At 40.2% G+C, this 20,808-nt stretch overlaps 1 protein-coding gene across 4 annotated transcripts in view; it reads left to right on the top strand.

The window, feature by feature from the left end:
• Positions 1 to 20,808, top strand: part of SDK1 (sidekick cell adhesion molecule 1) — a gene marked incomplete at its 3' end in the record, with an annotated part of 406,390 nt that overhangs the window by 282,491 nt on the left and 103,091 nt on the right. For all 4 annotated transcript variants that reach the window (XM_080382366.1, XM_080382367.1, XM_080382368.1 and 1 more), the window contains 4 exons: positions 6,092 to 6,239; positions 7,092 to 7,232; positions 10,751 to 10,932; positions 19,014 to 19,129. In XM_080382366.1, coding sequence (XP_080238492.1) covers positions 6,092 to 6,239; positions 7,092 to 7,232; positions 10,751 to 10,932; positions 19,014 to 19,129 — 587 coding nt within the window. The remainder of the gene's footprint in view (positions 1 to 6,091; positions 6,240 to 7,091; positions 7,233 to 10,750; positions 10,933 to 19,013; positions 19,130 to 20,808) is intronic.

Here is a 20,808-nt window from a genome sequence, read left to right as displayed (position 1 = left end):
TGCGGCTCTCAGTTTGCAAGGTTATTCAGGGATATTGCTAATGCCTCTTTAGGAGTTGATGGAAAGATGAGGTTATATGGAAATCAGTCACCTTGGCAATATTTTCTAATCTCTATCACCCTAGGAGCTGGAAATCCAAGCCCAACAATTGATTCTTGATGAAAAAATTAAGAGCATCACTTTTTCTGACATGTGGAAATTAGCCACTGCATAACTGAATGTGAAACAGTCCTGATTTCTGATTATCTAGAGACGTTTTGTTTTGCCACACAGACAGCCTGAGATGAAACTTGAGCTTCAGATCACATACAACCCTTTTGCTTTGCAGGCTGGAGTGCGTAACTTTTCAGATGTGGCGGTCCCAGAACTGATGATCTTGACATCTGTTAAGCAAAGTGCAGTATTCTGATCCTAGCAGCAATCCCAATTCATGCCCAGGACTGCTATCCTTAAAACAGTTCTTTTCAAGCCAAGACTCCTGATCTTTTTTTAACAAATGACTGAGAAAAGTCAGTGTTCTGCACTCATGCTCTGTCTCTACCCTTTTATCGTGACTTTCTTATTTTTACTCTTCTCTTCTTCCTCTCCTATCAACAACAGGCCAGTAACTGCCTTTTTGCTTTTCCTTACCTATTCTTTCACCCAAGGACGTTACCCTTGTGTTTCATGTTTCCCAGTGGCTTTGACAATGACAAGCTAATAAAGCCCCAGCCTGGGAACATGATGCAAAGGTACTAGAGCTGTATTTACGCAGAGACAGCACAGAGCGGGCAGAACATATGTACTGGGGTCCACAGCTGGCTGTGTTGGTTGGGAAGAGTCACTAAAAGAAAAGGCAAGCTTGCTCAGTGCCAGGAGAAGTTTGAAAGGTCTTCAAGTGCCTTTCTAGCAAAGGTGCTTTGCAGTTGTTCTAGTATAGGAATGGGGTAAATGTGCCATCGTTTTAAAATGCTGTAATTAGTTCACTGAAATTTGTAGAAGGCTCAGCAAAAGCCAACAATAGTTCTCCAGAAATCATGCAGACAGTCCCTCAGAACTCCACAGGATCCTGTGAACCCTTGCTCACTCTGTGATCGATCCAATAATTTTGGCTGATGGCATTGCAATCCACCACTGAGTCTCGTTATTACAAATCATAGGTATATGTACTTCAGCAAGCTTGCAGCTGCAAAAAAACAAACACAGACTGGGTTTGTTGTGAATTGAGCATCTTAACTCCCAGAAATACTCTAGATCTTGCTGTCCTTTCAGGTTTTGTCTTTGTTTACCTTGATTTTATGTATATACCATCTAAATGGTTACTCAGAAGTAGGACAGAGAAGAAGTTAAGCCCTTGAATATTCCACTGTTGCAGTGTTCTCTCATTTCTTATGTTACTGCTCAGCTTTGCAGGTACCAACAGAATAGTAGAACAATGTCAACAGTGACTTTGGTTTGGAAAGCTGACTGTAATGTCTACATATTGTCACTGTCTTGTTTTGGTTTTTCTTTTCTGGAAGTGTTTGTTTTTCAGTTATTTTGATCTCAGTAGTGTGTGGTTAATATCTAGTTTCTGCAGACCTCCTACTCCTTCGGAAAACACCACCTTTCCTTTGTTCCCCCCCATCCCAAGTGATGTTTGTGAACAAAGCTGACACTTGATCTTGTGTAGGTATAGTTTTGTCTGATACGACTGTGCAGAATCTCTCTTTGCTTTTCAAAGAAAATTTCCTTTCAGGTTTGCTGTCGGTCCTGTTTGTGCTGCAGAAAGAGCAACTGTCAAGGAGTCGGCATATGCCCTCCACGAGCTCATCTGCTTGTGTCTCATCAGCTCTTTCACTGTCAGCGGCAGTGCAATATGCTCAGCATCCCCATCCCCACTTGCTTTCATACATGTAAAGGTTAGGCAGGGACATGAGAATTATGATTTATTTTCCAGTTAGCAAAGCTGCCCAGGAGACTTTGTTCTTGGTTCTGTGGAGGTTTAATACATGTGTTGTGCTTTGCAGTTACAGGTGCCAAAATGCAGCCTAGTTTTGTTCGGGTTTTTAGCTATTTTGCTTTGAATAATTTTCTAATAGCTTTAGGATCTATTGTACATTTTGAAGCACGTACCATAAATGAATACATAATAACAGTATCTGTTTCTGAGAAATAGCTGAAGAGGGTTCAAAATAATGAGTGTAAATTTCAGGGGACTAATTACTAGCTGTGTTAGAGAGAGGCGTGTCACTCCACCTGGCATAGATTAGAACTCCTTTTCATTAATACCAATTCAGTAAAGAGATATTAAAACCTTATTTTAATTAGAGGAAAAAAACAGTGGCAGATTGTGCACATAAATTGCTGGAAATATGAACGACTCTAGTCACCTAATTTTTTAAAAAAAATTATTTGGCACAATGCAATAATTCTCAAATTACAAGTATTCACAGTAGATTCTGTCTGGGGGTGACTTGAGACATATGGCCTTAAACATTTGGGGGCAAATTTATAATCTAATTTGGAAAACACAGTTCTAGACAAACACATTCATTAAGTATTCCTGCCCACACAGAGCCAGGAACGTGAACCTTAATTTGAAATAGGATTTTCAACTAAATAGTACCATGCATTGCTGTCATTTGCACTAATATAAGTTTGGATGTTTCATGACCTGTTTAGCCCCTGTTGTGATATACCTAGGAATTCCAATGAAGTATCTTTGTGGAGTTAGAAAGGGATATGTTTAGCTTATTCCAAAGAAGTTTAGATTTCAGGGGTTAATGAAAAAATATTCTGAATAGTTTTTTAATTGAATAAATGAATTAATACTTAAAGAATCCTGCTGAGAAAATCTGGGATATCTGTGCTGTGTGATATGAAGGTATAACTCAGATTCATCATGTTGTGCCAATGAGGATGTAATAAAAGCTCCTATGAAAAGCATCTATACATGCTTAACTTAACCGACGAATTGTCATCCTGAATTTGGTAGGAATATTCAAATGATAGAAATTGAACACATTGACAAATCTTTGCAAAAATGGAAGTAAAACTATGCTGTTCATTATGACTGTTACTCAGATCTATGTATGACTGTGTGAAAAGATACTCCTCAGGCCATTGGTAGACCTTGCTGAAGCCCTACCAAATGAAGGGTGAGACACTTAACTTTTATTTGAACTTTTTGCAAATCAGATTGTCATGAAAATTTGAAAGATTAATTCAGTAAACTCCTGCAGTACAGCAAATTCTAATACTACCGTCTATGCAAAACCCTCTGGAGAAGGAAAGAGATGGAAATGTACTCCAAACCTGCAAAAATCAGCTTTCTGCAATAGATCTAATCTGTAATATCAAATTAGAAATGACTTTTGAGAAATTTACAATTAATGCATGAATTGTAAAGTACAAAGGGAAATACAGAAGAAATGCCTCTTGGTGAGTAACCAGTGTTATTAAACGTATCACACGTGCATCCAAACATTTTGACAGAACAAAAGTAATTTCTAAAACCCTCAAAATCACATTGTAAACTAGAGAGTAGCCTGTGACAGTCTTTGTTTCTAATAAATTAACTTGGAGAGGCAATCAGAGTTAATTCAAAATGCCCAATAACCTTAAGACGATAGCTAAACGTGGAAGTTTTTCAGCCAGTAGCAATTTCGGTGGAAGAGCAAGCAAGCAAAGCCCAGAGTACATTCTGGGCAGCTTAAATTAAATGAAGGATTAGCACAGTCTGTTCAGTCTAACAGGGGCTTATTTAATAGTTTGACCTGGCAAGTCTTTTGTCACTATGGAGCTCCTCCAGGCTTTCTGGGACAAGCAAGTGACCGTCAACCCTGGAGGAGAAAAGAGTCGGTGTTGAAAATTTTATGGCATGTTTCCAGTGTCAGAATTACTCTTCTCTACAGTAAAACAAGCTTCTGTACAATTCAGGGGGTTGTTGTGTGTTTAAGGGAGGAGAATAGCTTTTTGAAATGTTTAGTTTATTGATTGTCAAAAGAAAAAAAAAAAGACTTGACATTTAAATTTTAAAGATACTCTGCACACTCACTGTATCCACTGCTCCATGAGCAAGCAAATCCTCCCCAAACCATCTTCCTTTACGAATCAGAGTGCCCAGGAGATGAATAGGCTTCGTTTATATTAGTTTTCAGTTTAATCTCTCTTCCTGCCAGATCTTTTATCTTCCACCAGGAGAGGAAAAAGAATTAATAAAGTATTCTACAAATGCAGCATATAAACAGAGCAAAGCCCCAAGGTGCTGAAGAGATTAATAGGCCCTGTTGTTGAATCAAACTGCTCACTACATTGAGCTGCTTGGGTTAAGCACTCTCAGGTGGTGTTTACACTAGCAGTAAGCAAATGAAATGCTCTAGGAAGTGGACCACTACCCAGGTAGCTCGTACAAGGGTATTTCACTCTCTTGTTGGTGTCTGCTTTTCCATTTTCCTCAGGAAGTTGCTTCAGGTGATGTACTAAGGCAGCCATGCCTTAACTTCGGCTTACTTTGATTTCTTGCTGTGCACTCTGGCTGTAACAAACAGTTACAAACAGTTGTTTGTGAAGTCTCAAGGGAAGCTTGATGCAATTCAGAAGGAACTAGGGTGCAAAACAACTCCGAACCAGTGCTTTTCTAGATAGCGTAGGTGTGCTTCCTCTGAGGTCTTTCTAAAAGAAGTTCAGCGCTCAGCTAAGGTGAATTATCGTCGAGATCTTGCAGCCGAAGTGACCGCTGGTGAATCATCAACGACTGGTGAGGATGGGACTTGACTGCCATGCAACTGTCGTTCTCTGGCATTCCCAGTATAATGCAGTGTCCATTTTCCTGTTAAGAAAACTTTGTTCTTGGAAAGCTGTTACTAGAATAGATATATTGTGAGTAATTCAAAGATGCAATGTTTATAGCCCAACTGGCGTCACACCCTAGAGGACTTAAACTTGCTAAGGAATGTGCCAGAAAAGCACTAAATGAGTGGTTTACGTCTTGGTGTGAAGTTTAGCAGCCTTCCACTTTTGGGACATCTCATCTTCATTTTCAGGCAGACGTCTAGGTGACCTGCCAGGAGCTGCAGTGCACTTCTGATGAGCAACATGCACAGATACCTTGCCAAAATCTACAGCTAGCTCCTCAGTAATTTCCAGAAGTGTTAGTAATTTTGAGCGGGGAGCATGAAAACAGCTTGTATTATTTAAATACTGAACAAATCTTTAAATTGACTGATTCCATTGCTGTACTGTTGCAACACAGACCAAATGTCACCTCTCCCTAACTATTTCAGTCATGACTTCAGGGGGAATATATGATAGCAGGCTGTGAAGAAGAGAAGTCAGGATATTTAATTTTCAGCGCGTTCATTTCTGACCTCTCTGAAAACTTGAAAATGTAATTCGGGCATCAGAGGAGCTCGGGATGTCAAGTGTGTGAACTGACAGTGAGGGTTTTATAGTGCTGCCAGGGCTGTTTATACCAGGGAATCTTCCTGGGAAATTATTAGACCAAATGCCATATACTATCTCCAGGAAAAAAAACAAAACCAAAAAACAAAAAAAAAACACAAACAAAAACCCAAAACAAAACAAAAAAGAAAAAAGAAAAAAAAAAAAACCCACCCCACTGCAGACATGTAGAATCTGCAGCAGAAGCTTTCTCAGGTCTTACAGTAAAGGGCTGATTTGGCAGAGAGAGTCACGCTTCTACACCTGCTTGCAAGCTGGGTAGGAAGATATTCCAAACTGCCTGTGAATTTCATTACTGTCCTTCCACCAGAGCCACTCATGGGTGTGGTGGTGTAATGGCCTGCCAAACAGATGGGTTGTGAAATACACAGCCCATCTGTCTTTATCATGCTTGTTTCCTCTTTTATTAAAATGTTAATGAATATAGTTTTTATTTATTATGCCATGACATGTGCAGCATCACTTTCCAGTAGACAAATGTGCAATCTGCATAACCGTGTGGGTTGACAGGAAGGTTTCTTCTGCTGAAAAGAAACTTCTTTTCCCAAAGTTCCTCTGAGGAAAATGAGCACAAAGAGCTCTGAGCAGGCAGAGGCATTCTCTCCCTCCTGCAGAGCTTTTAACGAGCATTTCTATCTTTTTTTTCACATGTAAATTGTTCCAACAGATTCTCCCTGGAAGGTTCACCTCTCAAACCTTGACCCAAAGATGACCAGTGTTGCTGTGAGCGGACTGACGCCAGCCCGCACCTACCAGTTCAGGGTTTGTGCGGTTAACCAGGTGGGAAAGGGCCAGTACAGCTCCGAGACCAGCAGGTACCGTAAAAATAAATAGCTGTGTACTAAAGGCACAATAACCTAGAACTACTGGGAGGAAAAAAGCGGCTGATTGATTGTGAATGAATAAAAGAGTGATCTTTTGCACAGTAACGGGGGAATGGAGCAGTAAGCATTGCCCAGTTCTCTTCTGTCAGTAATTGGTGATAATGGCAATTAGGTGATGCAGGGTATCAGCACACGATGGGAGAGGTGCCCTCGTATTTCTGGAGTACCAGTTGAGCAGAATCTTGGAAATGTGTTTTTTTGTTCTTGTGCTAAGCCCCAGCAATGAGCCCGGGCAGGAGTACAGCAGTCACCCAATCATTGCAGTGTCACTTCTGGAATTTACCCAGATGTGACATAGAAGGATGGCTTCATCAAATTTAGTTTCAAATGCATCCCCCCTTCTTCTGTGAACCAAAGCTTGCTGTGAACTTGAATTGCAGAACAGCTGAACTCTAAATGGCTTTTTCAAAATGTAGGAGTTTGATATGAAAAATATTGAAAGAGCTGAAGGAAACAATTTGGAAGGAGTCACAGACACTGGACCTGAGCTCTAACTCATTCAGGCTTGTAATCTTTTTAAAAAGTTGTAGCAGCCTGGGTTATTCAGGGAGAATAAGGTTACCTCAGCTGTCTGTCTTGTTGCTTGCTTAACTGATTTCCTATTACGTTGATTTGTTGTAACTATTTCATGCATGTCTTCAGCAGCTTGATCAGTGTTATATTTCTTTCTAGTCATCAGACTTTGATAAAAGAAACTGGTTCACATGAAGTGGATACATGAAATAGAAATGTTATCTAGCATTTATTTCATCACCCACCTCCATCGCATTCTTTTGTACTTAGGTTGATGCTACCCGAAGAGCCCCCCAGTGCCCCACCTAAAAACATAGTGGCCAGTGGGCGCACCAATCAGTCTATCATGGTCCAGTGGCAACCTCCTCCCGAGAGTGAACATAATGGAGTTCTTCATGGGTACATCCTAAGGTAAGTAATTTCCTAACCCAGGAGGTCTGGAGATAGAGCCGTGGGTGCATGAGGGAATTCAGGATGGTGTGACTTAAGAGTGTATTAAAACTTGTTTCTAATTCCAGTAAATTATTTACAAATGCTGTGGCTGCCCTGGTTTATTACAAGTGAGAAAAAAACTCTGTTCAAGTGGCCACAAGGGTGCAGGCACTTAAATTCTGTCTGTACTAGAGAGTCAGTGAGCTGGGGTCTCTGTTAGCTCCGTGGAGCGGACTAGCTCCCAGACAACATCCATACAGCTTTTTTCCATTTTCAGAGTGAAGCACCAGGTACTTAAAATGTCCACATAGGAAGTTGGTACAGCGCAGCCTATGCATTGCGGATGTATGTTTGCTTATTAAAATCTTAACTTCCTGCTAGAAAGGTTAATTAAATTTATCAAAGACACAACAGGGCTGCTGCACTGTGGAAGAGCAAAAATAGAATCAATAAACTTCAGTTTTGTGCCAAACAAAATGGAGAGAGGGAATGACAGGTCAGACGCTTCATGGCAGACCTTGGCTCAGTTTTGAAAATCAGTCGGGTGAGTAAGATTCTTGCAGCCCCATCTGTATTTATTAATGAGGAACAAATTCAGGTGAATAACTGGGTATCCTGAATTCATCCCTTTCTGTTTACAGGATTTACTCTGTTGGAAAGGGTGTTGCCAATTGGGAGACTTTGCAAAGCATTTCCCTTTCGTAATTTTTTTGGGGACTAAGTTATTCACTCCTACCCAATTCAGCTACAGCTTACTTGCTCACTTGGCATCCTACGCATCCTGCAGTGCTAGCAGCCAGCTAGGGCCACACCTTTAGTAAAGGAGGCATTGTCTAAATTAAAGCTTTTGTGGGAAACTCCCAAGCATTGCACCACCACCAACATATTTCCAAGCGATTGTTACAGCCTATTGTAGGCAGGCTGCTGACATTTTTATTACAGTGTCCTCCAGACTGCTAAAAGATAACTATGCTGCAGTTTAAATGCCAACATCCTGTTCATGCTGTGCTCCTACTTTTGCTGGCATGGATAGAAATGTTTTTGTGATGTTAAGAGTGTTGGTGAGCTCCCAAAATAGTGCTGGAAAGTTCCTTCTCTCTGCAGGCAGAGTCGAAGTCTGTTAATCTCCCTGTCACCTGCACAGAGCCTATTACGGTGGTGAGCCACTTGTGCGAGTGCCTGCAGTTCTGAGAGCTGGACTCAGTTTGAAAGCTGTGCCAGTCACCAGTGACAGGTTGGAAAAGGTTCTTTAACTTCTGTCTGTAGCTAGAATCTTGTCATGAGACTTGGGTACCTATTTGCAGAGGGTACAACTGTTGCTCATACAGTTCTTTCCTTCAAACTGGTCTGCTCGATAATAGGATTAATTCATTAGCTATTCCCAACGCATCTCACCCAGTGGCAGCGTTATGTCCTTTGAGAAAGCAATCCCGTAGCCTCCTACTTCTGGCAATCTGTTCTGTTTTCTCCATATAGCGTTTTCAATAATGTTTAACTTTAAAATTTTCTACAACATCTATCAGCATAATTGATCCCTGTCCTCGCTGTAACATCTCTTTCCATTTTAATAGAGAGTGATCATATTCATTATGCTCAATTTGTGAATATTTTTGACATCTACATGCTTTGTCTTGACTACAGAGCAGAGAAACCATTTATTTGACAGGAATTTAAGATTATCGTGTAAAAGCACAACTGTCCCAGGTAATAAACCAGGTTGTTCTTCCAAGTCAAATTGTGCGGTCACAGCAATGTGCACTGAAGAAAAGTCTTCCTGCACTGATTTCCCTAGAATTAGGACATAACAAAATGAAACCCACCATGTGTCCCAGAGATCCAGCACTCCAGACATGCAAGATACTAAATTGATGGAACACCTGATCTTTAAAAACAAAGGTGCACTGCACAAGTCATATGGAGTATACATCAAAGTCCATGGTGAGAAAAATCATGAAGACATGACATTTCTGAACTGGCCTTCTTCCTCTGCCCTTTTTCTTGCTGGCAGTATTGCATTTAGAGGACTGCCATGCTAACAGCATTACAGATTAAATCACAGGAGCGCTCTACATCTCGTCTGCTAGGTGTGAGACAGAGCATTGCTACACGAAGCATTGACTTTGCCAGGAAGCATACGCCCTTCACAGGAGACAAAAGAAAGGAAAAGTTAGATATTGGATAAAGTAGGAAAAGATCAAGACATTCAATAGACTCAGCTGAGGGCTGATATTTCTTTATTTCCATTTGTACTTCATAAATGGAATCACACTGGTGTAGCATTACAAATATTAAGTATGCCAAAAAGTGGTCAGGCAAGCAGCTCCTCAGCAGAAAAGGGAGGGGGTTGTCAGCGCTTAAGAACTGATCTCTTTATAAGAAGACTTTAGAACAAAATCTATGGCTGAAATACACAAAGTTGTCTAGTCGTAGAAATTGCACCAATTTAACTTAGATGAATTTAAAATCTGACTGTAAGATGTCAATGAAATTGTTCTGTGTCAATAAGCTTTTGGCAATTACTGTGAAGCAAAACATGAATAAGAGTGCATAAAAGCTGTGTGTTGAATAAAAATACAAAAGTTTCCATATTTGTCTTTTTCATGGAATAGTAATGCCTTGTGCCCCTTACTTGGCCTCTGTTTTTCTGGGTTTTTTGTGAATTAGCATATTGTAAGCATCCGTTGTACCATTTTCCTAAAGGAAGGAAAACAAAGAGTATTATTCACATTCACAGATTTGCAAGGTTTGTTTGTTTTCTATAATTTAGTTCTTCCCCCTAGTTTATTGGCCTGAAGAGACACATCAAAGCGGCTCTGTGTTCTGCAATGCAGTTTTTACATGGGAAAATACATTCAGTGCTTCAGCTTCCCACGTCTCAGCAGAAAGTTTGTCAGAATATTTCCCACTCACTCATATTTGGTACAGCCCTTCTCCTGGAATTCCAGTGCTTAACTCAACTCTTCAGCCTCAACTATATTCCATCCTTACTTTAATCTGTCTGTGAAGTCAATCCTGGTGGAAGCCAGGGGTGGCAATGCCTGAAACTCTAGAAGGTCAGAGCCCTCTGAGCTCTTCCTTTACAGATTTCGGAGGAGAAGGGGAAAAAAACATTTCTCAAGCTGATTCACAGCAGCACCCTGATAAAAATCACATCTGGGCTATTTTTTCTACTAAATCACAGCTTTTACTAGACAAGCCGCATTTAAAAAGCTGTAATTTTTCTGCAACCATAAAACAGGATAAAATACCCATTTTGTTTAGCCCTGAGCATGTAATCCCAGTAAGATCAGATTATAAATACTATAGCAGTCAAACATGATATGATCTTATCAGGAGTTAGTCTGTTCTTGGTGATTATTTTTCATTTTTCTTTGTATAATTTTTCTGTAAAAGTTTGCATATTGCCTCATCACAAAGGAAGCTTTTTTGCTAGTCCGGATATTTGCTATAATTGATACCATCTAATTAACTAGCAAATTTTTCTTCCCATATGGTAGGTATCGCCTGGCTGGCCTCCCTGGAGAACACCAGTATAAGAACATCACCAGTGCAGAAATTAACTACTGCTTAGTGAAAGACCTGATCATTTGGACCCAGTATGAGATCCAGGTGGCATCTTACAATGGAGCTGGGCTGGGAGCATTCAGCAGACCTGTGACAGAGTACACTCTACAGGGAGGTGAGCAAATTGGTCCAATATATCTTTTATAGTGAGTTTACAGCACGGTTTCTGAAGGAGGAGATGCACTCTCTGATTGTCCCTCCTAACACCTTGTAAAATGAGTAGTCATTTCAGCCAAATTTGATAAACAGCTTAGGGTAGGAAACACCTACAAATTTCAAATTCCTCAGCAGAGACAAGACGAGACTCTGCTACTCTCTGCTGTAGAAAAAGCTGTGAGTGGATTCAAAAATTATCTATTTTTGTTGACCCTCATGATGACACGTTACCACACTTGCAGGTCAGAGTCAGCCACAGCATAAGTAATAAATAAAAATGCTGAAGAGAGCTGTGGCTCCATGGGATGGATTTATAGCACGTGTGACAGGCAGGGGCTGAGGTTACTCTGCCAGGAGATTCAGAGAATATGGCAGGGAATTGGGTTTACTGTGGTCAAGATGTGCAGTACGCCGCCTGGGCGATATAGGAGACAAAAGCTGAGTAAACCAGCTGCATTGGTTCTGATAATCACAGAAATAGTGTGGAATAAATTGTAAGGAAACTGCAGGGAGAGAAGCACAGCCTGTGGAGAAAGAGTGTTTTGTAGCATTTCAGGAATGGTGCAGACATTTGCAAAGAGGAAGATAAAACGATCTTTAAAGCCCTGATTTTTATGCTACAGCTCCTCCACACCTTTCTGGTAAGTGCTTTAAGAAGAGTATAAATTACATCAACAAAAGGATATGTAATTACTTTTTACAACCAGTGTAAAGCATGTTTACACCTCTAGATTGGTATAAAAATCCGTAGGATAATTAAGTACCAGGCCCTTAAAGCTTTCGTATATTCCCATAATTGCAGGGTTGTGCTGCATTCTGAGCACTGGACAGTACATGGTCTCTACTTTATCGCTCATAAAACAATTAAACTATTTTAAAAACTTGCAGATTTACAGCACATCAGTTAATTTAAAATTAGTGACGAATATGTAGTTGTTTGTTAATTGTTACCAGGAGTACATTATAGCATGATTAGATACAGTTTGAGGTGTAGGGAGATCTTTAAAAAAAGGTTATTTGTATGCAGCACTAATTAATCACAACAATTAAAGAAGAAAGCTAACTATATTTTGTCTTAGGGCATTTAAAGTCTCAGAGTTTAGAGGAGTCTAGACACACTCAACCTCTTTCTAGAAGTATTTATAGCAGACCTTGAAAATGTTTTTTGGTCTTCTCGCAGCCAGGATTAATGTTTTGTATCCCACTAAAGACCAGATCTCTGCTGAGAATTGGATTGCACACAGAATTTGAATCTCTTTTGTGAATATACTTGTAATTCATTACTTTGTTTATTTGCACATTTTAAGCTATCATAGCACCTTAACCTTTCATCTATTAAGACTCCGGTTTGGACTTCACGCTTTTTTTCTTAAATCCTGCAGTTGACTCTAATTTCCCTTGATATTATGTGCTGTTATTATCATCCTTTATTGATTGGCTGTCTGTTATCATTTATAAGGATATAAATCCTCTGTTATAAATTAAGTGTAGTCAGTCCTGTGTTCATATTAATCAGTAAGAGTGTTTAGACTGCAGGATAACTTGCAATGCCCTGCGTGTCTTTATGTAGTTCCCTAAACGCTCAATGGTGGGTAGACGCAGAAGAAAACCTGGATATTTCTTATTTATTTTGTATCAGTATTTAATAATAGTTCTAAAGAACTACTTCATGGGTGCTTCCATCTCCTAATGAATCCCTTGCTGGGTTTCTGTGCAAATCACCAAATGCATACAGTGTTCTACAAAGAGTTTGAAACCTTTTACATTTTGAGTTGAAAAGGGAGCCTGGCTGGTATCAGTAGCATTTGAAACTGGATTAATACCAAGTCTCCATATGTAACGCACTACCATCCAAAACCCCGCTCCTTTATCTTTCTTGTAGCTGGGAAATGACAAGGAAAAGCCAGTGGCTGTTTCTTGCTCCAGAATGTCCTTCCTAAACCAAACCAGCAGGAGGAAGGAAGAGCCTTGTGTAAAACTGCCTTGTAAATCATATTCTGATTTTAATACGAGTGGAGATAAATGTCAAAGACACACATTCCCATCCATCCCCCTCTCCTACTACCACCACCACCGTCTCTGTTCTGACATGCATTAAATGATGTGAGCTATGCTGGCAAGAACCTGTCTGTCTGCAGATAAAAAATACCTGAAACACCTCATATTAATCAAGTGTGCTATGCAGTCAGAGCCTGGGAGGAGATGAACACTGGGAGCAGATCAACCCATTGGCAGGAGCAGATCAGCACATTGGCATCTTTGTCATAGAGGATATTGACTGGCCATATAAGCTGTGGATTTATACCAGAACCTAGTCTATTAATCCCTCATTAGTCCTCTGGCATTGCTTTCGCCACTGATAACTAATCAGCTACTCAAAGCTCTTAGAAAATCATCAACTTCTAGAATATAGCCAAACTCAGAAGATGCCGAAATATCTAACCTTGCAGAGAAAGTGGCACATAATGTCAATGAGATAAAATGTCAGAAAGACTTACTGGCAAAGCACTGAACATCCTAGCACTAGGGTCAGACAGTTTGACTGTCTCTAAATCTTGAAAGTCTTTTCAGAGTGATATTCAGCCTAATCCTTTGATGCTCTGTATATATAGGTCTTTCTTCATCAGAGTTTCTCCAGCTGTTCCTTACTTTGATGTTACTTTTTGCAGGGATTTGTGTCAGCCTTCTGCATGGGGCAATTCTTCCTTATTTAAACAGTGTCCTGCAGGACTTTCCATTGCCATATGAAAAATCAAAGTTTCCCAATACCTTTTCATATAAGAATAGGTATTGGGAGATTTGTGAGATGTATAAATACCTTTCTGGACGGTGGTGGTGATGTCTCTGCTCTGTGCTGTTGGACACGTTTACCTTTTTCTGCAGGCTGATTTGAGAAAGCAGAAGCTTCTATCCATTGCTTTGGGTCTGTCCCTTTTATCTCAGCAGCATGAATACTGCTGAACTGCTTTCTTGGAAGAACTCCCACCACTCCTTAGATTTGGGCGGGATTTATAAGTAGAGATGTAGCTTTCATTAGGCGCTTTGCATTGACATTAACCCACTTTTGTTTCTGCTTGAAGTGTTATGTCTTTCTTTTGATGCGTATCCCCAAAGCCAGTCTTGTGGCCCAAATGGGTCTCAACACGTAGTTTTGATATTATTTTCCCTTCTGTGCTGTGCATGGACACGTTGAAAGGCAGGAAAGTCTTAGCAAAAGGCCCTTCCTGAATAAAAGAGTGGGACAGTCACCAGCCTACTGAGTCTTGACGGTGTGGAGAGAAGGCTAAGAGCAAGACATGTCTGTTCAGTGAGGTCCAAAGTCGTGTCTTCCTCAGGCAGTAGGAGGTGAGTCAGGGAAATGTGTAAGACTGAGACAGAAGAGCTAAAGAAAACCTAATTGAAAGCTTCCTACTTTATGTAGGGAATAATCTTTAAAAAAAGAGTATCTGAATAAGGACTGTCTTCGGCAACCATTCAATTTTATTGCAGTGAAAAGAGGTGTCCCTTGGGTGTCCCCTAGGTGTCCCCTAGGTTTCCCTTGGCTTTCCCTTAGGCTTTCTTGGCAAAAAAACATCTCAAAGATCCTGGTTGGCATCCTGTGGAGCACCTACCTACAGCCGTGGGGCATCCGTGACCTCCTGGGTCCCAGCTGCTCCTGTGCAGAAGCAGGGTGGAGTTGTGGTGGCTGACTTGTGGATTGGTTTTACCACTGTTAGGTGTCATTTCCCATCTACTGACTTTTTTGTAAATGATTTCACAAAGGTGGGGAAATCAGCAGTTGTCTCGGTGAGGCCCCTGGCCCCCTGCTCTCAACAGAGAAGTAAAATCTTGTTCTTGGAAGAGGCATAGCAGGAAGTTAAAAGGCATTTCCCAGCTGCCAGCAGCAAACCTCACCCGTTAGTGCCAACTCCTGCACGACTGAATTTCAGACACCAGCACGCGTACAAGTGCAGAGAACAGGTTTTCTGTGCCCCTGCCACAGTCTGTAGCCCAGTGGAGGGTGTCAGCGGGGGGAGCAGGGGAATGGGCTCCACAGGAGGGCTGGTGCCCCTGCGACAGGACCCTGCCCAGCTCCCACCGGGATGGGCGCTCAGCATGGCCAGCCAGCACGTTACAGGAGCAGCCAAATGTTCGCACACAGGAGATCCCGCAGCTCCCCAAACCTGCCTTATTGAGGCACGGGATCTTTGTAGGAGTAGGAGACTTTTCTACATGCCTCAGTTGAAGGTATGTATTTAAGACCAGTAAATCTGGCTGTCAGAATCTCTGCAGGATTTACATGCTATTTGCACATAGCTAGAGACAGAATAATTACATGTACACATGCTTAACCTTAATGCCTTCTCCTCTCTCAATTATCTCGTCAGTGAAACCCTTTTAATGGCTTTTAGCTAGAGTGCTACCATGACCTTTTCTGCTTGGAATGCTGTGCGTTAACTTGTCGTCCTGGGGGCTGAGTTCTTAACAGATTTCCAACCACGTGAACTTTATTGGGAAGAAAGTAGCAGCTGGTTTTGTCTGACCATTTTGATCTGCGATTCCGAGATGCCTTCCAGATGGGTCTGTGCTATGAGATGGTTTAGGAATACTTGCAAATATGATGAAGTATGGATTTAAAAGCTGAGATTGTAAATACTTGGGGATTACTCTTGGAACGCCTGTTTGACACTGGTAGCTTCTGTAGTGCTTGATAACAAGAAACTTGTAGGAAGAAGATGGATACGTACCACTGACTTAGAAAAAAAACCCTTTATGTGGTTAGTCTCAGTTTCAGTAAGTTACTACTCATGATCGTGGAAAAGTATTTGAGTTTGACGTGACCAGAAGGTCAATTCTGATTTAGCTTCTGTCAAACTTCTTTTCTTTTTTAAATGCAAAACTGTTCAGATACCCAAGAAAGTCTTTAATATCAGGACATAAAAGGAGAACTTCATACTGGCACTTTGAAGTAAATTTGAGATTGTAATGCCAGTATTTTACTGATTAAAAATATAAAAATGTATTATGTTATGTCTTCTGCAGTATAATTAAGCTTATGCTTATCAGATGGATCATGTTCTTTCCATCTTTTAAATGCATTCATTGAGATGCAGATGTTGATTTTTCAATAAAGATGTCCAAAGAGGAATTGTAATATAAATCCTGATTTCCAATACTGAAGGTTTTATGTTTTCTCTTCATTATTTTTACCGTTTTTCTTCTTGTAGCAGGTACTTTTTGTGCTATGATCATTTATTCTTGTTTCAGGATATTATCTCCTAATGTAAGAAAAATATTTCCCTTTTAAAATAAATAATGCATTTGGCTATCCACGTTTCTAAAACTGTAGGAAACCTATCTTCAAGTGTTTGCCTGAGCTTTTTTGAGGACCGTAAGGACTGCAAATGAAAACTTGGAGCTTGCTGATGCAGGTTTTTTCCTCTCTTAACAAATTTTACAATATTTTGAGTTATAAGACTAATCAGACCCTTAGAATAAAATCATTGTGATAATGAAATCACTGGAAATTGGCTATTTGTTGTAGAGCCATCCGCTGAATCCTTCACTAAAGAATGCCCAAAGAAATGAAGCAGCAATGCACATGCTCATCTATGTTTCAGGAAAATCATAAAGGCAGCGGGGAATGGTTGCACTGTTCTCTCTCAGGTCACCTCTGTGGGTTTCTTACGCCCTGGGAAAACCAGACTGTTCCTACCACTGCCAAAGTTCTGCATTTCTTCAAGCGTGGCTGTCAGTGGGCAGCGTATGTGTTACGTACAGATTTTCTGTACAACAACAGAGTTACAAAATCAGCCTGGCACACATAAATACAGTTGTAATGTAGCAGTTCAACAGAAGGAAGAAGAATGAGTGCAGAGGATGATGCCCCAGCTGATTGAGCCTCCTGACAGGAGATTGATCGATCAGTGGTGTCCAGGTGACTTTCTGATAATGAACTAACTTGAAGGCTTCTAATACCATTTTCTTCTGCAGTGACAGATCTGTGACAGTTACAATATCTGAATATGCAAATATGCAGGAAAGCAAGAGTTTTGATTTTTGAAAAAATCTTAATCACATTAACCATTAATTACACAAAGTATTTCACACAAAAGCAAACTGGAAAATGTCATGGTTCTCATAATAAACAGTTTAATCAAAGAACATGAATAAGAAAAAATACATTTAGTAGGGGACTGTAGCCAAAGCACCTCATTATGACTGTAGAGTGACTTTAATATTTATGACTGTATATCAGGATGATTTGGTGAATCTCTTAACTACAAAAACTTTATGATGTCTACAGGTCATTAAGATAATATTATAACCTTCCAAAAGCATACAGGGAGTTATGATACATGGCAGGAAGTAGGACCCAGATTCTAATGAAGATTTAGAGTAGTATCGGATAAATTCTGGTTTTAGAACTCAATAATTATGCATAGTTCATAAATTGTGCCATCAGGTTTTAAATTAGAGCAAGAAAATGCTGAATAACATGCAGTTTCTGAGATTAAATAAAATGTGCAGAGCTGAATTTTCAAGGCATTGTGTAGTCATCAGGGAGTTTTAATGACAGGGCATGAAAGTGGATGTTCTTGTCATTTCAAACCTGACATCTTTGAGGGTTTCTCCAATTTTCTCTGTTGATACTTCTAGGATGTCTCTGATAAGCGTATGCTGTCCTAGCTCTGTTGGCTGCAGTCTTACTATAGCTTGTACACCAGTTAAGAATAATGCCTTTTTACATCTCTTTCAAACAAATGTTGCTTTCAGTAAAAAAAGAGGCATTTTTACATTTTTGCACATGTCTTGATTTCTTCTCCATACAAAGACTCATCTTCCGAAAGTACTTTGTAGCTTTAAAAGTTCATGGCCTGTTTTTGAAAAGCATGGAGCAAACCATTTTCTCACTGGGAATTGTGGATACTTTTTGGGAGAATAGGTCATTGGGCTTTGGAAGAAATTATCCCTTGGAAGCAGAAGGAACAAAGCTTTCCAGGCTTCAAAACTACTTGTGGACAGTTCCTCTTTTGTAGAATGAAAAATGCACAGGACTGTCAATAGTAATATTTTTTAAGCTTTATTAAACTTTTTTTATAGGACTCAAAGTGTATTGGTCCATTTTTTAATACTCAAATAGCAGTTTTCTTCTTAAACTTGCTATAAGCTTGGTAATTTCAGAAAAAAAATCTGTCAGTGTTCTTTCCTCTGAGAACTGTAGAAATGGCACCCTAAAGCAATAAGTTGAAGAAATTGCCTGGAAGGTGTTTAAAGAGACATTATATTAAATGGCAAAGTACTTAGGTGTTATTTTTTGTTGTTTGAAGGCAGTATGCCTTTATGTGCTGTGCTATCTTTTGTATTGAGAAAACATCTGTCTAATTAAATACTTGGCATAAAATGCTTATGCAACTTTTAGTTGATTAGAGGGTGCACTGGCTCAAAATATATATAATCAATTCAATATACATGAATGAATATCATATCAAGATGAAACGAGTACGTCTCCAATTCCCAAGAAAAATCTTTACTGCATGTGTTATGACTGATCCTAATTCTTTAAGCAGCAGTAAATAATAAACAGATGCTCTTGCCAGATTATAATTCACAATTAGAACTTTAATTGTGCGGACTCCATGTTTGCTTGGTCTGATCTGGGGAATTGAGCGGTATTAAAAGACTGAAGAAATTTCTCTCTGAAACTGTTCATTCTCTGTGCAGTCATGGATAATTGAATGAGATGTGTTCACCTATCATTACCTAGCTTCTGTCTCAAGTCTTTGAGAAACTCATCTGTGGAATAATAAGCTGCAGAAATCATTTCATCCCCTCCCCTTGAAAGAATCTCCAATACAGAATGAGAAATTAACCCAATTACCCTTCTTTCCAAATCATTGCTGGTTGCTCTTTCGCAAGAAGTGCATCCTTTTCTCGAGGTTGTTATTACAGCATGAGTAAGTGGCAGTCAGTGGGTTCTGAGTTCATCTTTGTCTTCTGTCTCCTCATCCCTCCTCTGCTCTGTTTTATCCCGTTTCCCTCTCTGTTGATCGAGAGCAGTGCCTACAGCTCCGCCGCAGAACGTGCAAGTCGAAGCCGTGAACTCCACAACCATCCAGTTCCTCTGGAACCCTCCACCCCAGCAGTTCATCAACGGTATCAACCAAGGATACAAGGTAAATAGAAACTAGATTTCTGTAACTTCAAGTAACATTTGCCTTAACAGTCCTGGTATATAACAGTTAGGATGATATATAACAGTTAAAAGTTGAATCTAATAACCTCTGGATTTCCAAAGTGACACTAGATTTCCAGTGCGTATATGTCTATATACTTACGCAAGTAAAACGAAAAGAGAAGTGAGCAGGTGTTGCTCCTAGCATTTGCAATTTTTATAAGTTCTGAAAAGGGGATATGTCGTAGGCTAGAAGTCCTAATACCTCTGTCGTTTACCTGGAGAATTTCCAAAGCCAAAAAGCAGTTCAGCATCAAAGAGTTTGGGAAGTTCGCACAGGACGTTATGTTGTGCCGCTGAAAATCTACCTTGAGATTTCTCTTTACCCTAATGCAAAATTCCCATTCATTTCATTAGGAACCAAGGCATCCCACTAAATGTTTCTCTTAACTTCCCCACTGTGATGATTTGGGAGATTTAAGAAATGTAAAATGTATTAATTATGCTTGATGACACGGAGGTAGCGTGGTAAGCCCCTGTTGATGGGACAACTGGCAATACCTATTACAGTACGCAGAGTAGAGAGTGCTTAACAGAGCACTTGTTGGTACTTTGACCAGTGGAGTGTATGCTAAGGAGGTAGCTGGAGTGGTTTATTTCTGTCTCTCAGGAAGGACTGCTTAATAGAAACTCCTCAAAAGGTTCGGCAGTAGGGGCATAATGAACAAAGGGTTTAAAAGCATTCACAGAAAGAACGAAGGGAAATCTCTCAGTAATCACAGGGCAGGGGAGGGGAAGGCAGGTGTGTTTCACAAGCAGGGAGGAAGAAGGGCAATGTAGGTGTTGGGTGAAGGAACATGGAGTGGGCTGAGAAGGATGTGGAGTTCAGAAGACAAGCAGTGTATTGCGGGATTGTAGGTGGGTGTAAGAAGCTTGAGAAGACTTGATCCTTCTCTAAGAATGTCTCAAAGCGATGAAGAAGCTAAGACAAAGTTATGCATGGGAGTTCTAGTGGGTTTGCCCAGATCTATGTGTTTCTCATGAAGAACAGCGGTGGTTTCAGAATCCCACTGCTGAAGTATTATATGCGTGTAGCTGTGTATGACTGTTTTCCCCAGAGACAGAACCAGCTCTCAAAAGTAGGTGACTGACAGGGCTGCAGGGGTGGGCGTGTGTAGAGATAAATACACACACACACACACGCACGCCCGCATGCATGCCCGCCCGCCTGCACGCACACACACACACTCTCTATCTCTCTCTCTCCTTGGCTTCTGTTCAGACTCCGGAGAATAAAAGCACTTTTTGGGCTCAGTGGACTGCAGTGCACTATAATTTTCTGGTGCAAGTCCAAGCTTGGTGAGGTCAGTCAGATTTTCAAAAGCCATAGTTTAGATTTTTATTCTTTGTTTTACTGAAACAGAGTTTCGGTTTAAAGATTCTTTGTCTCATTGCATAAGCTACCTCTAATGTTTCGGTTTCTTTAGTGGTGGTATAAAATAACTAAAATTGTAATTTGTATCTGTCAGTGGTCAGTAAAAACTTTTGAAATTATCAACATTTCTCTTTGGGTTTCTTTGATTGCAGTAGATTGCAACAGCTTATCATTCCAGTTTCTCATAGGGATTGTGAATTGCAGTACAAAGACTGTGAAAACATTTCTGTCAGTTACTGTTATAG

This window comes from Falco punctatus (assembly GCF_963210335.1).
Source record: "Falco punctatus genome assembly, chromosome: 4".
Taxonomy (NCBI): Eukaryota; Metazoa; Chordata; class Aves; order Falconiformes; family Falconidae; genus Falco; species Falco punctatus.
Note: the sequence above shows the minus strand (reverse complement) of the source record. Positions and strands in the feature narration are given on the sequence as shown.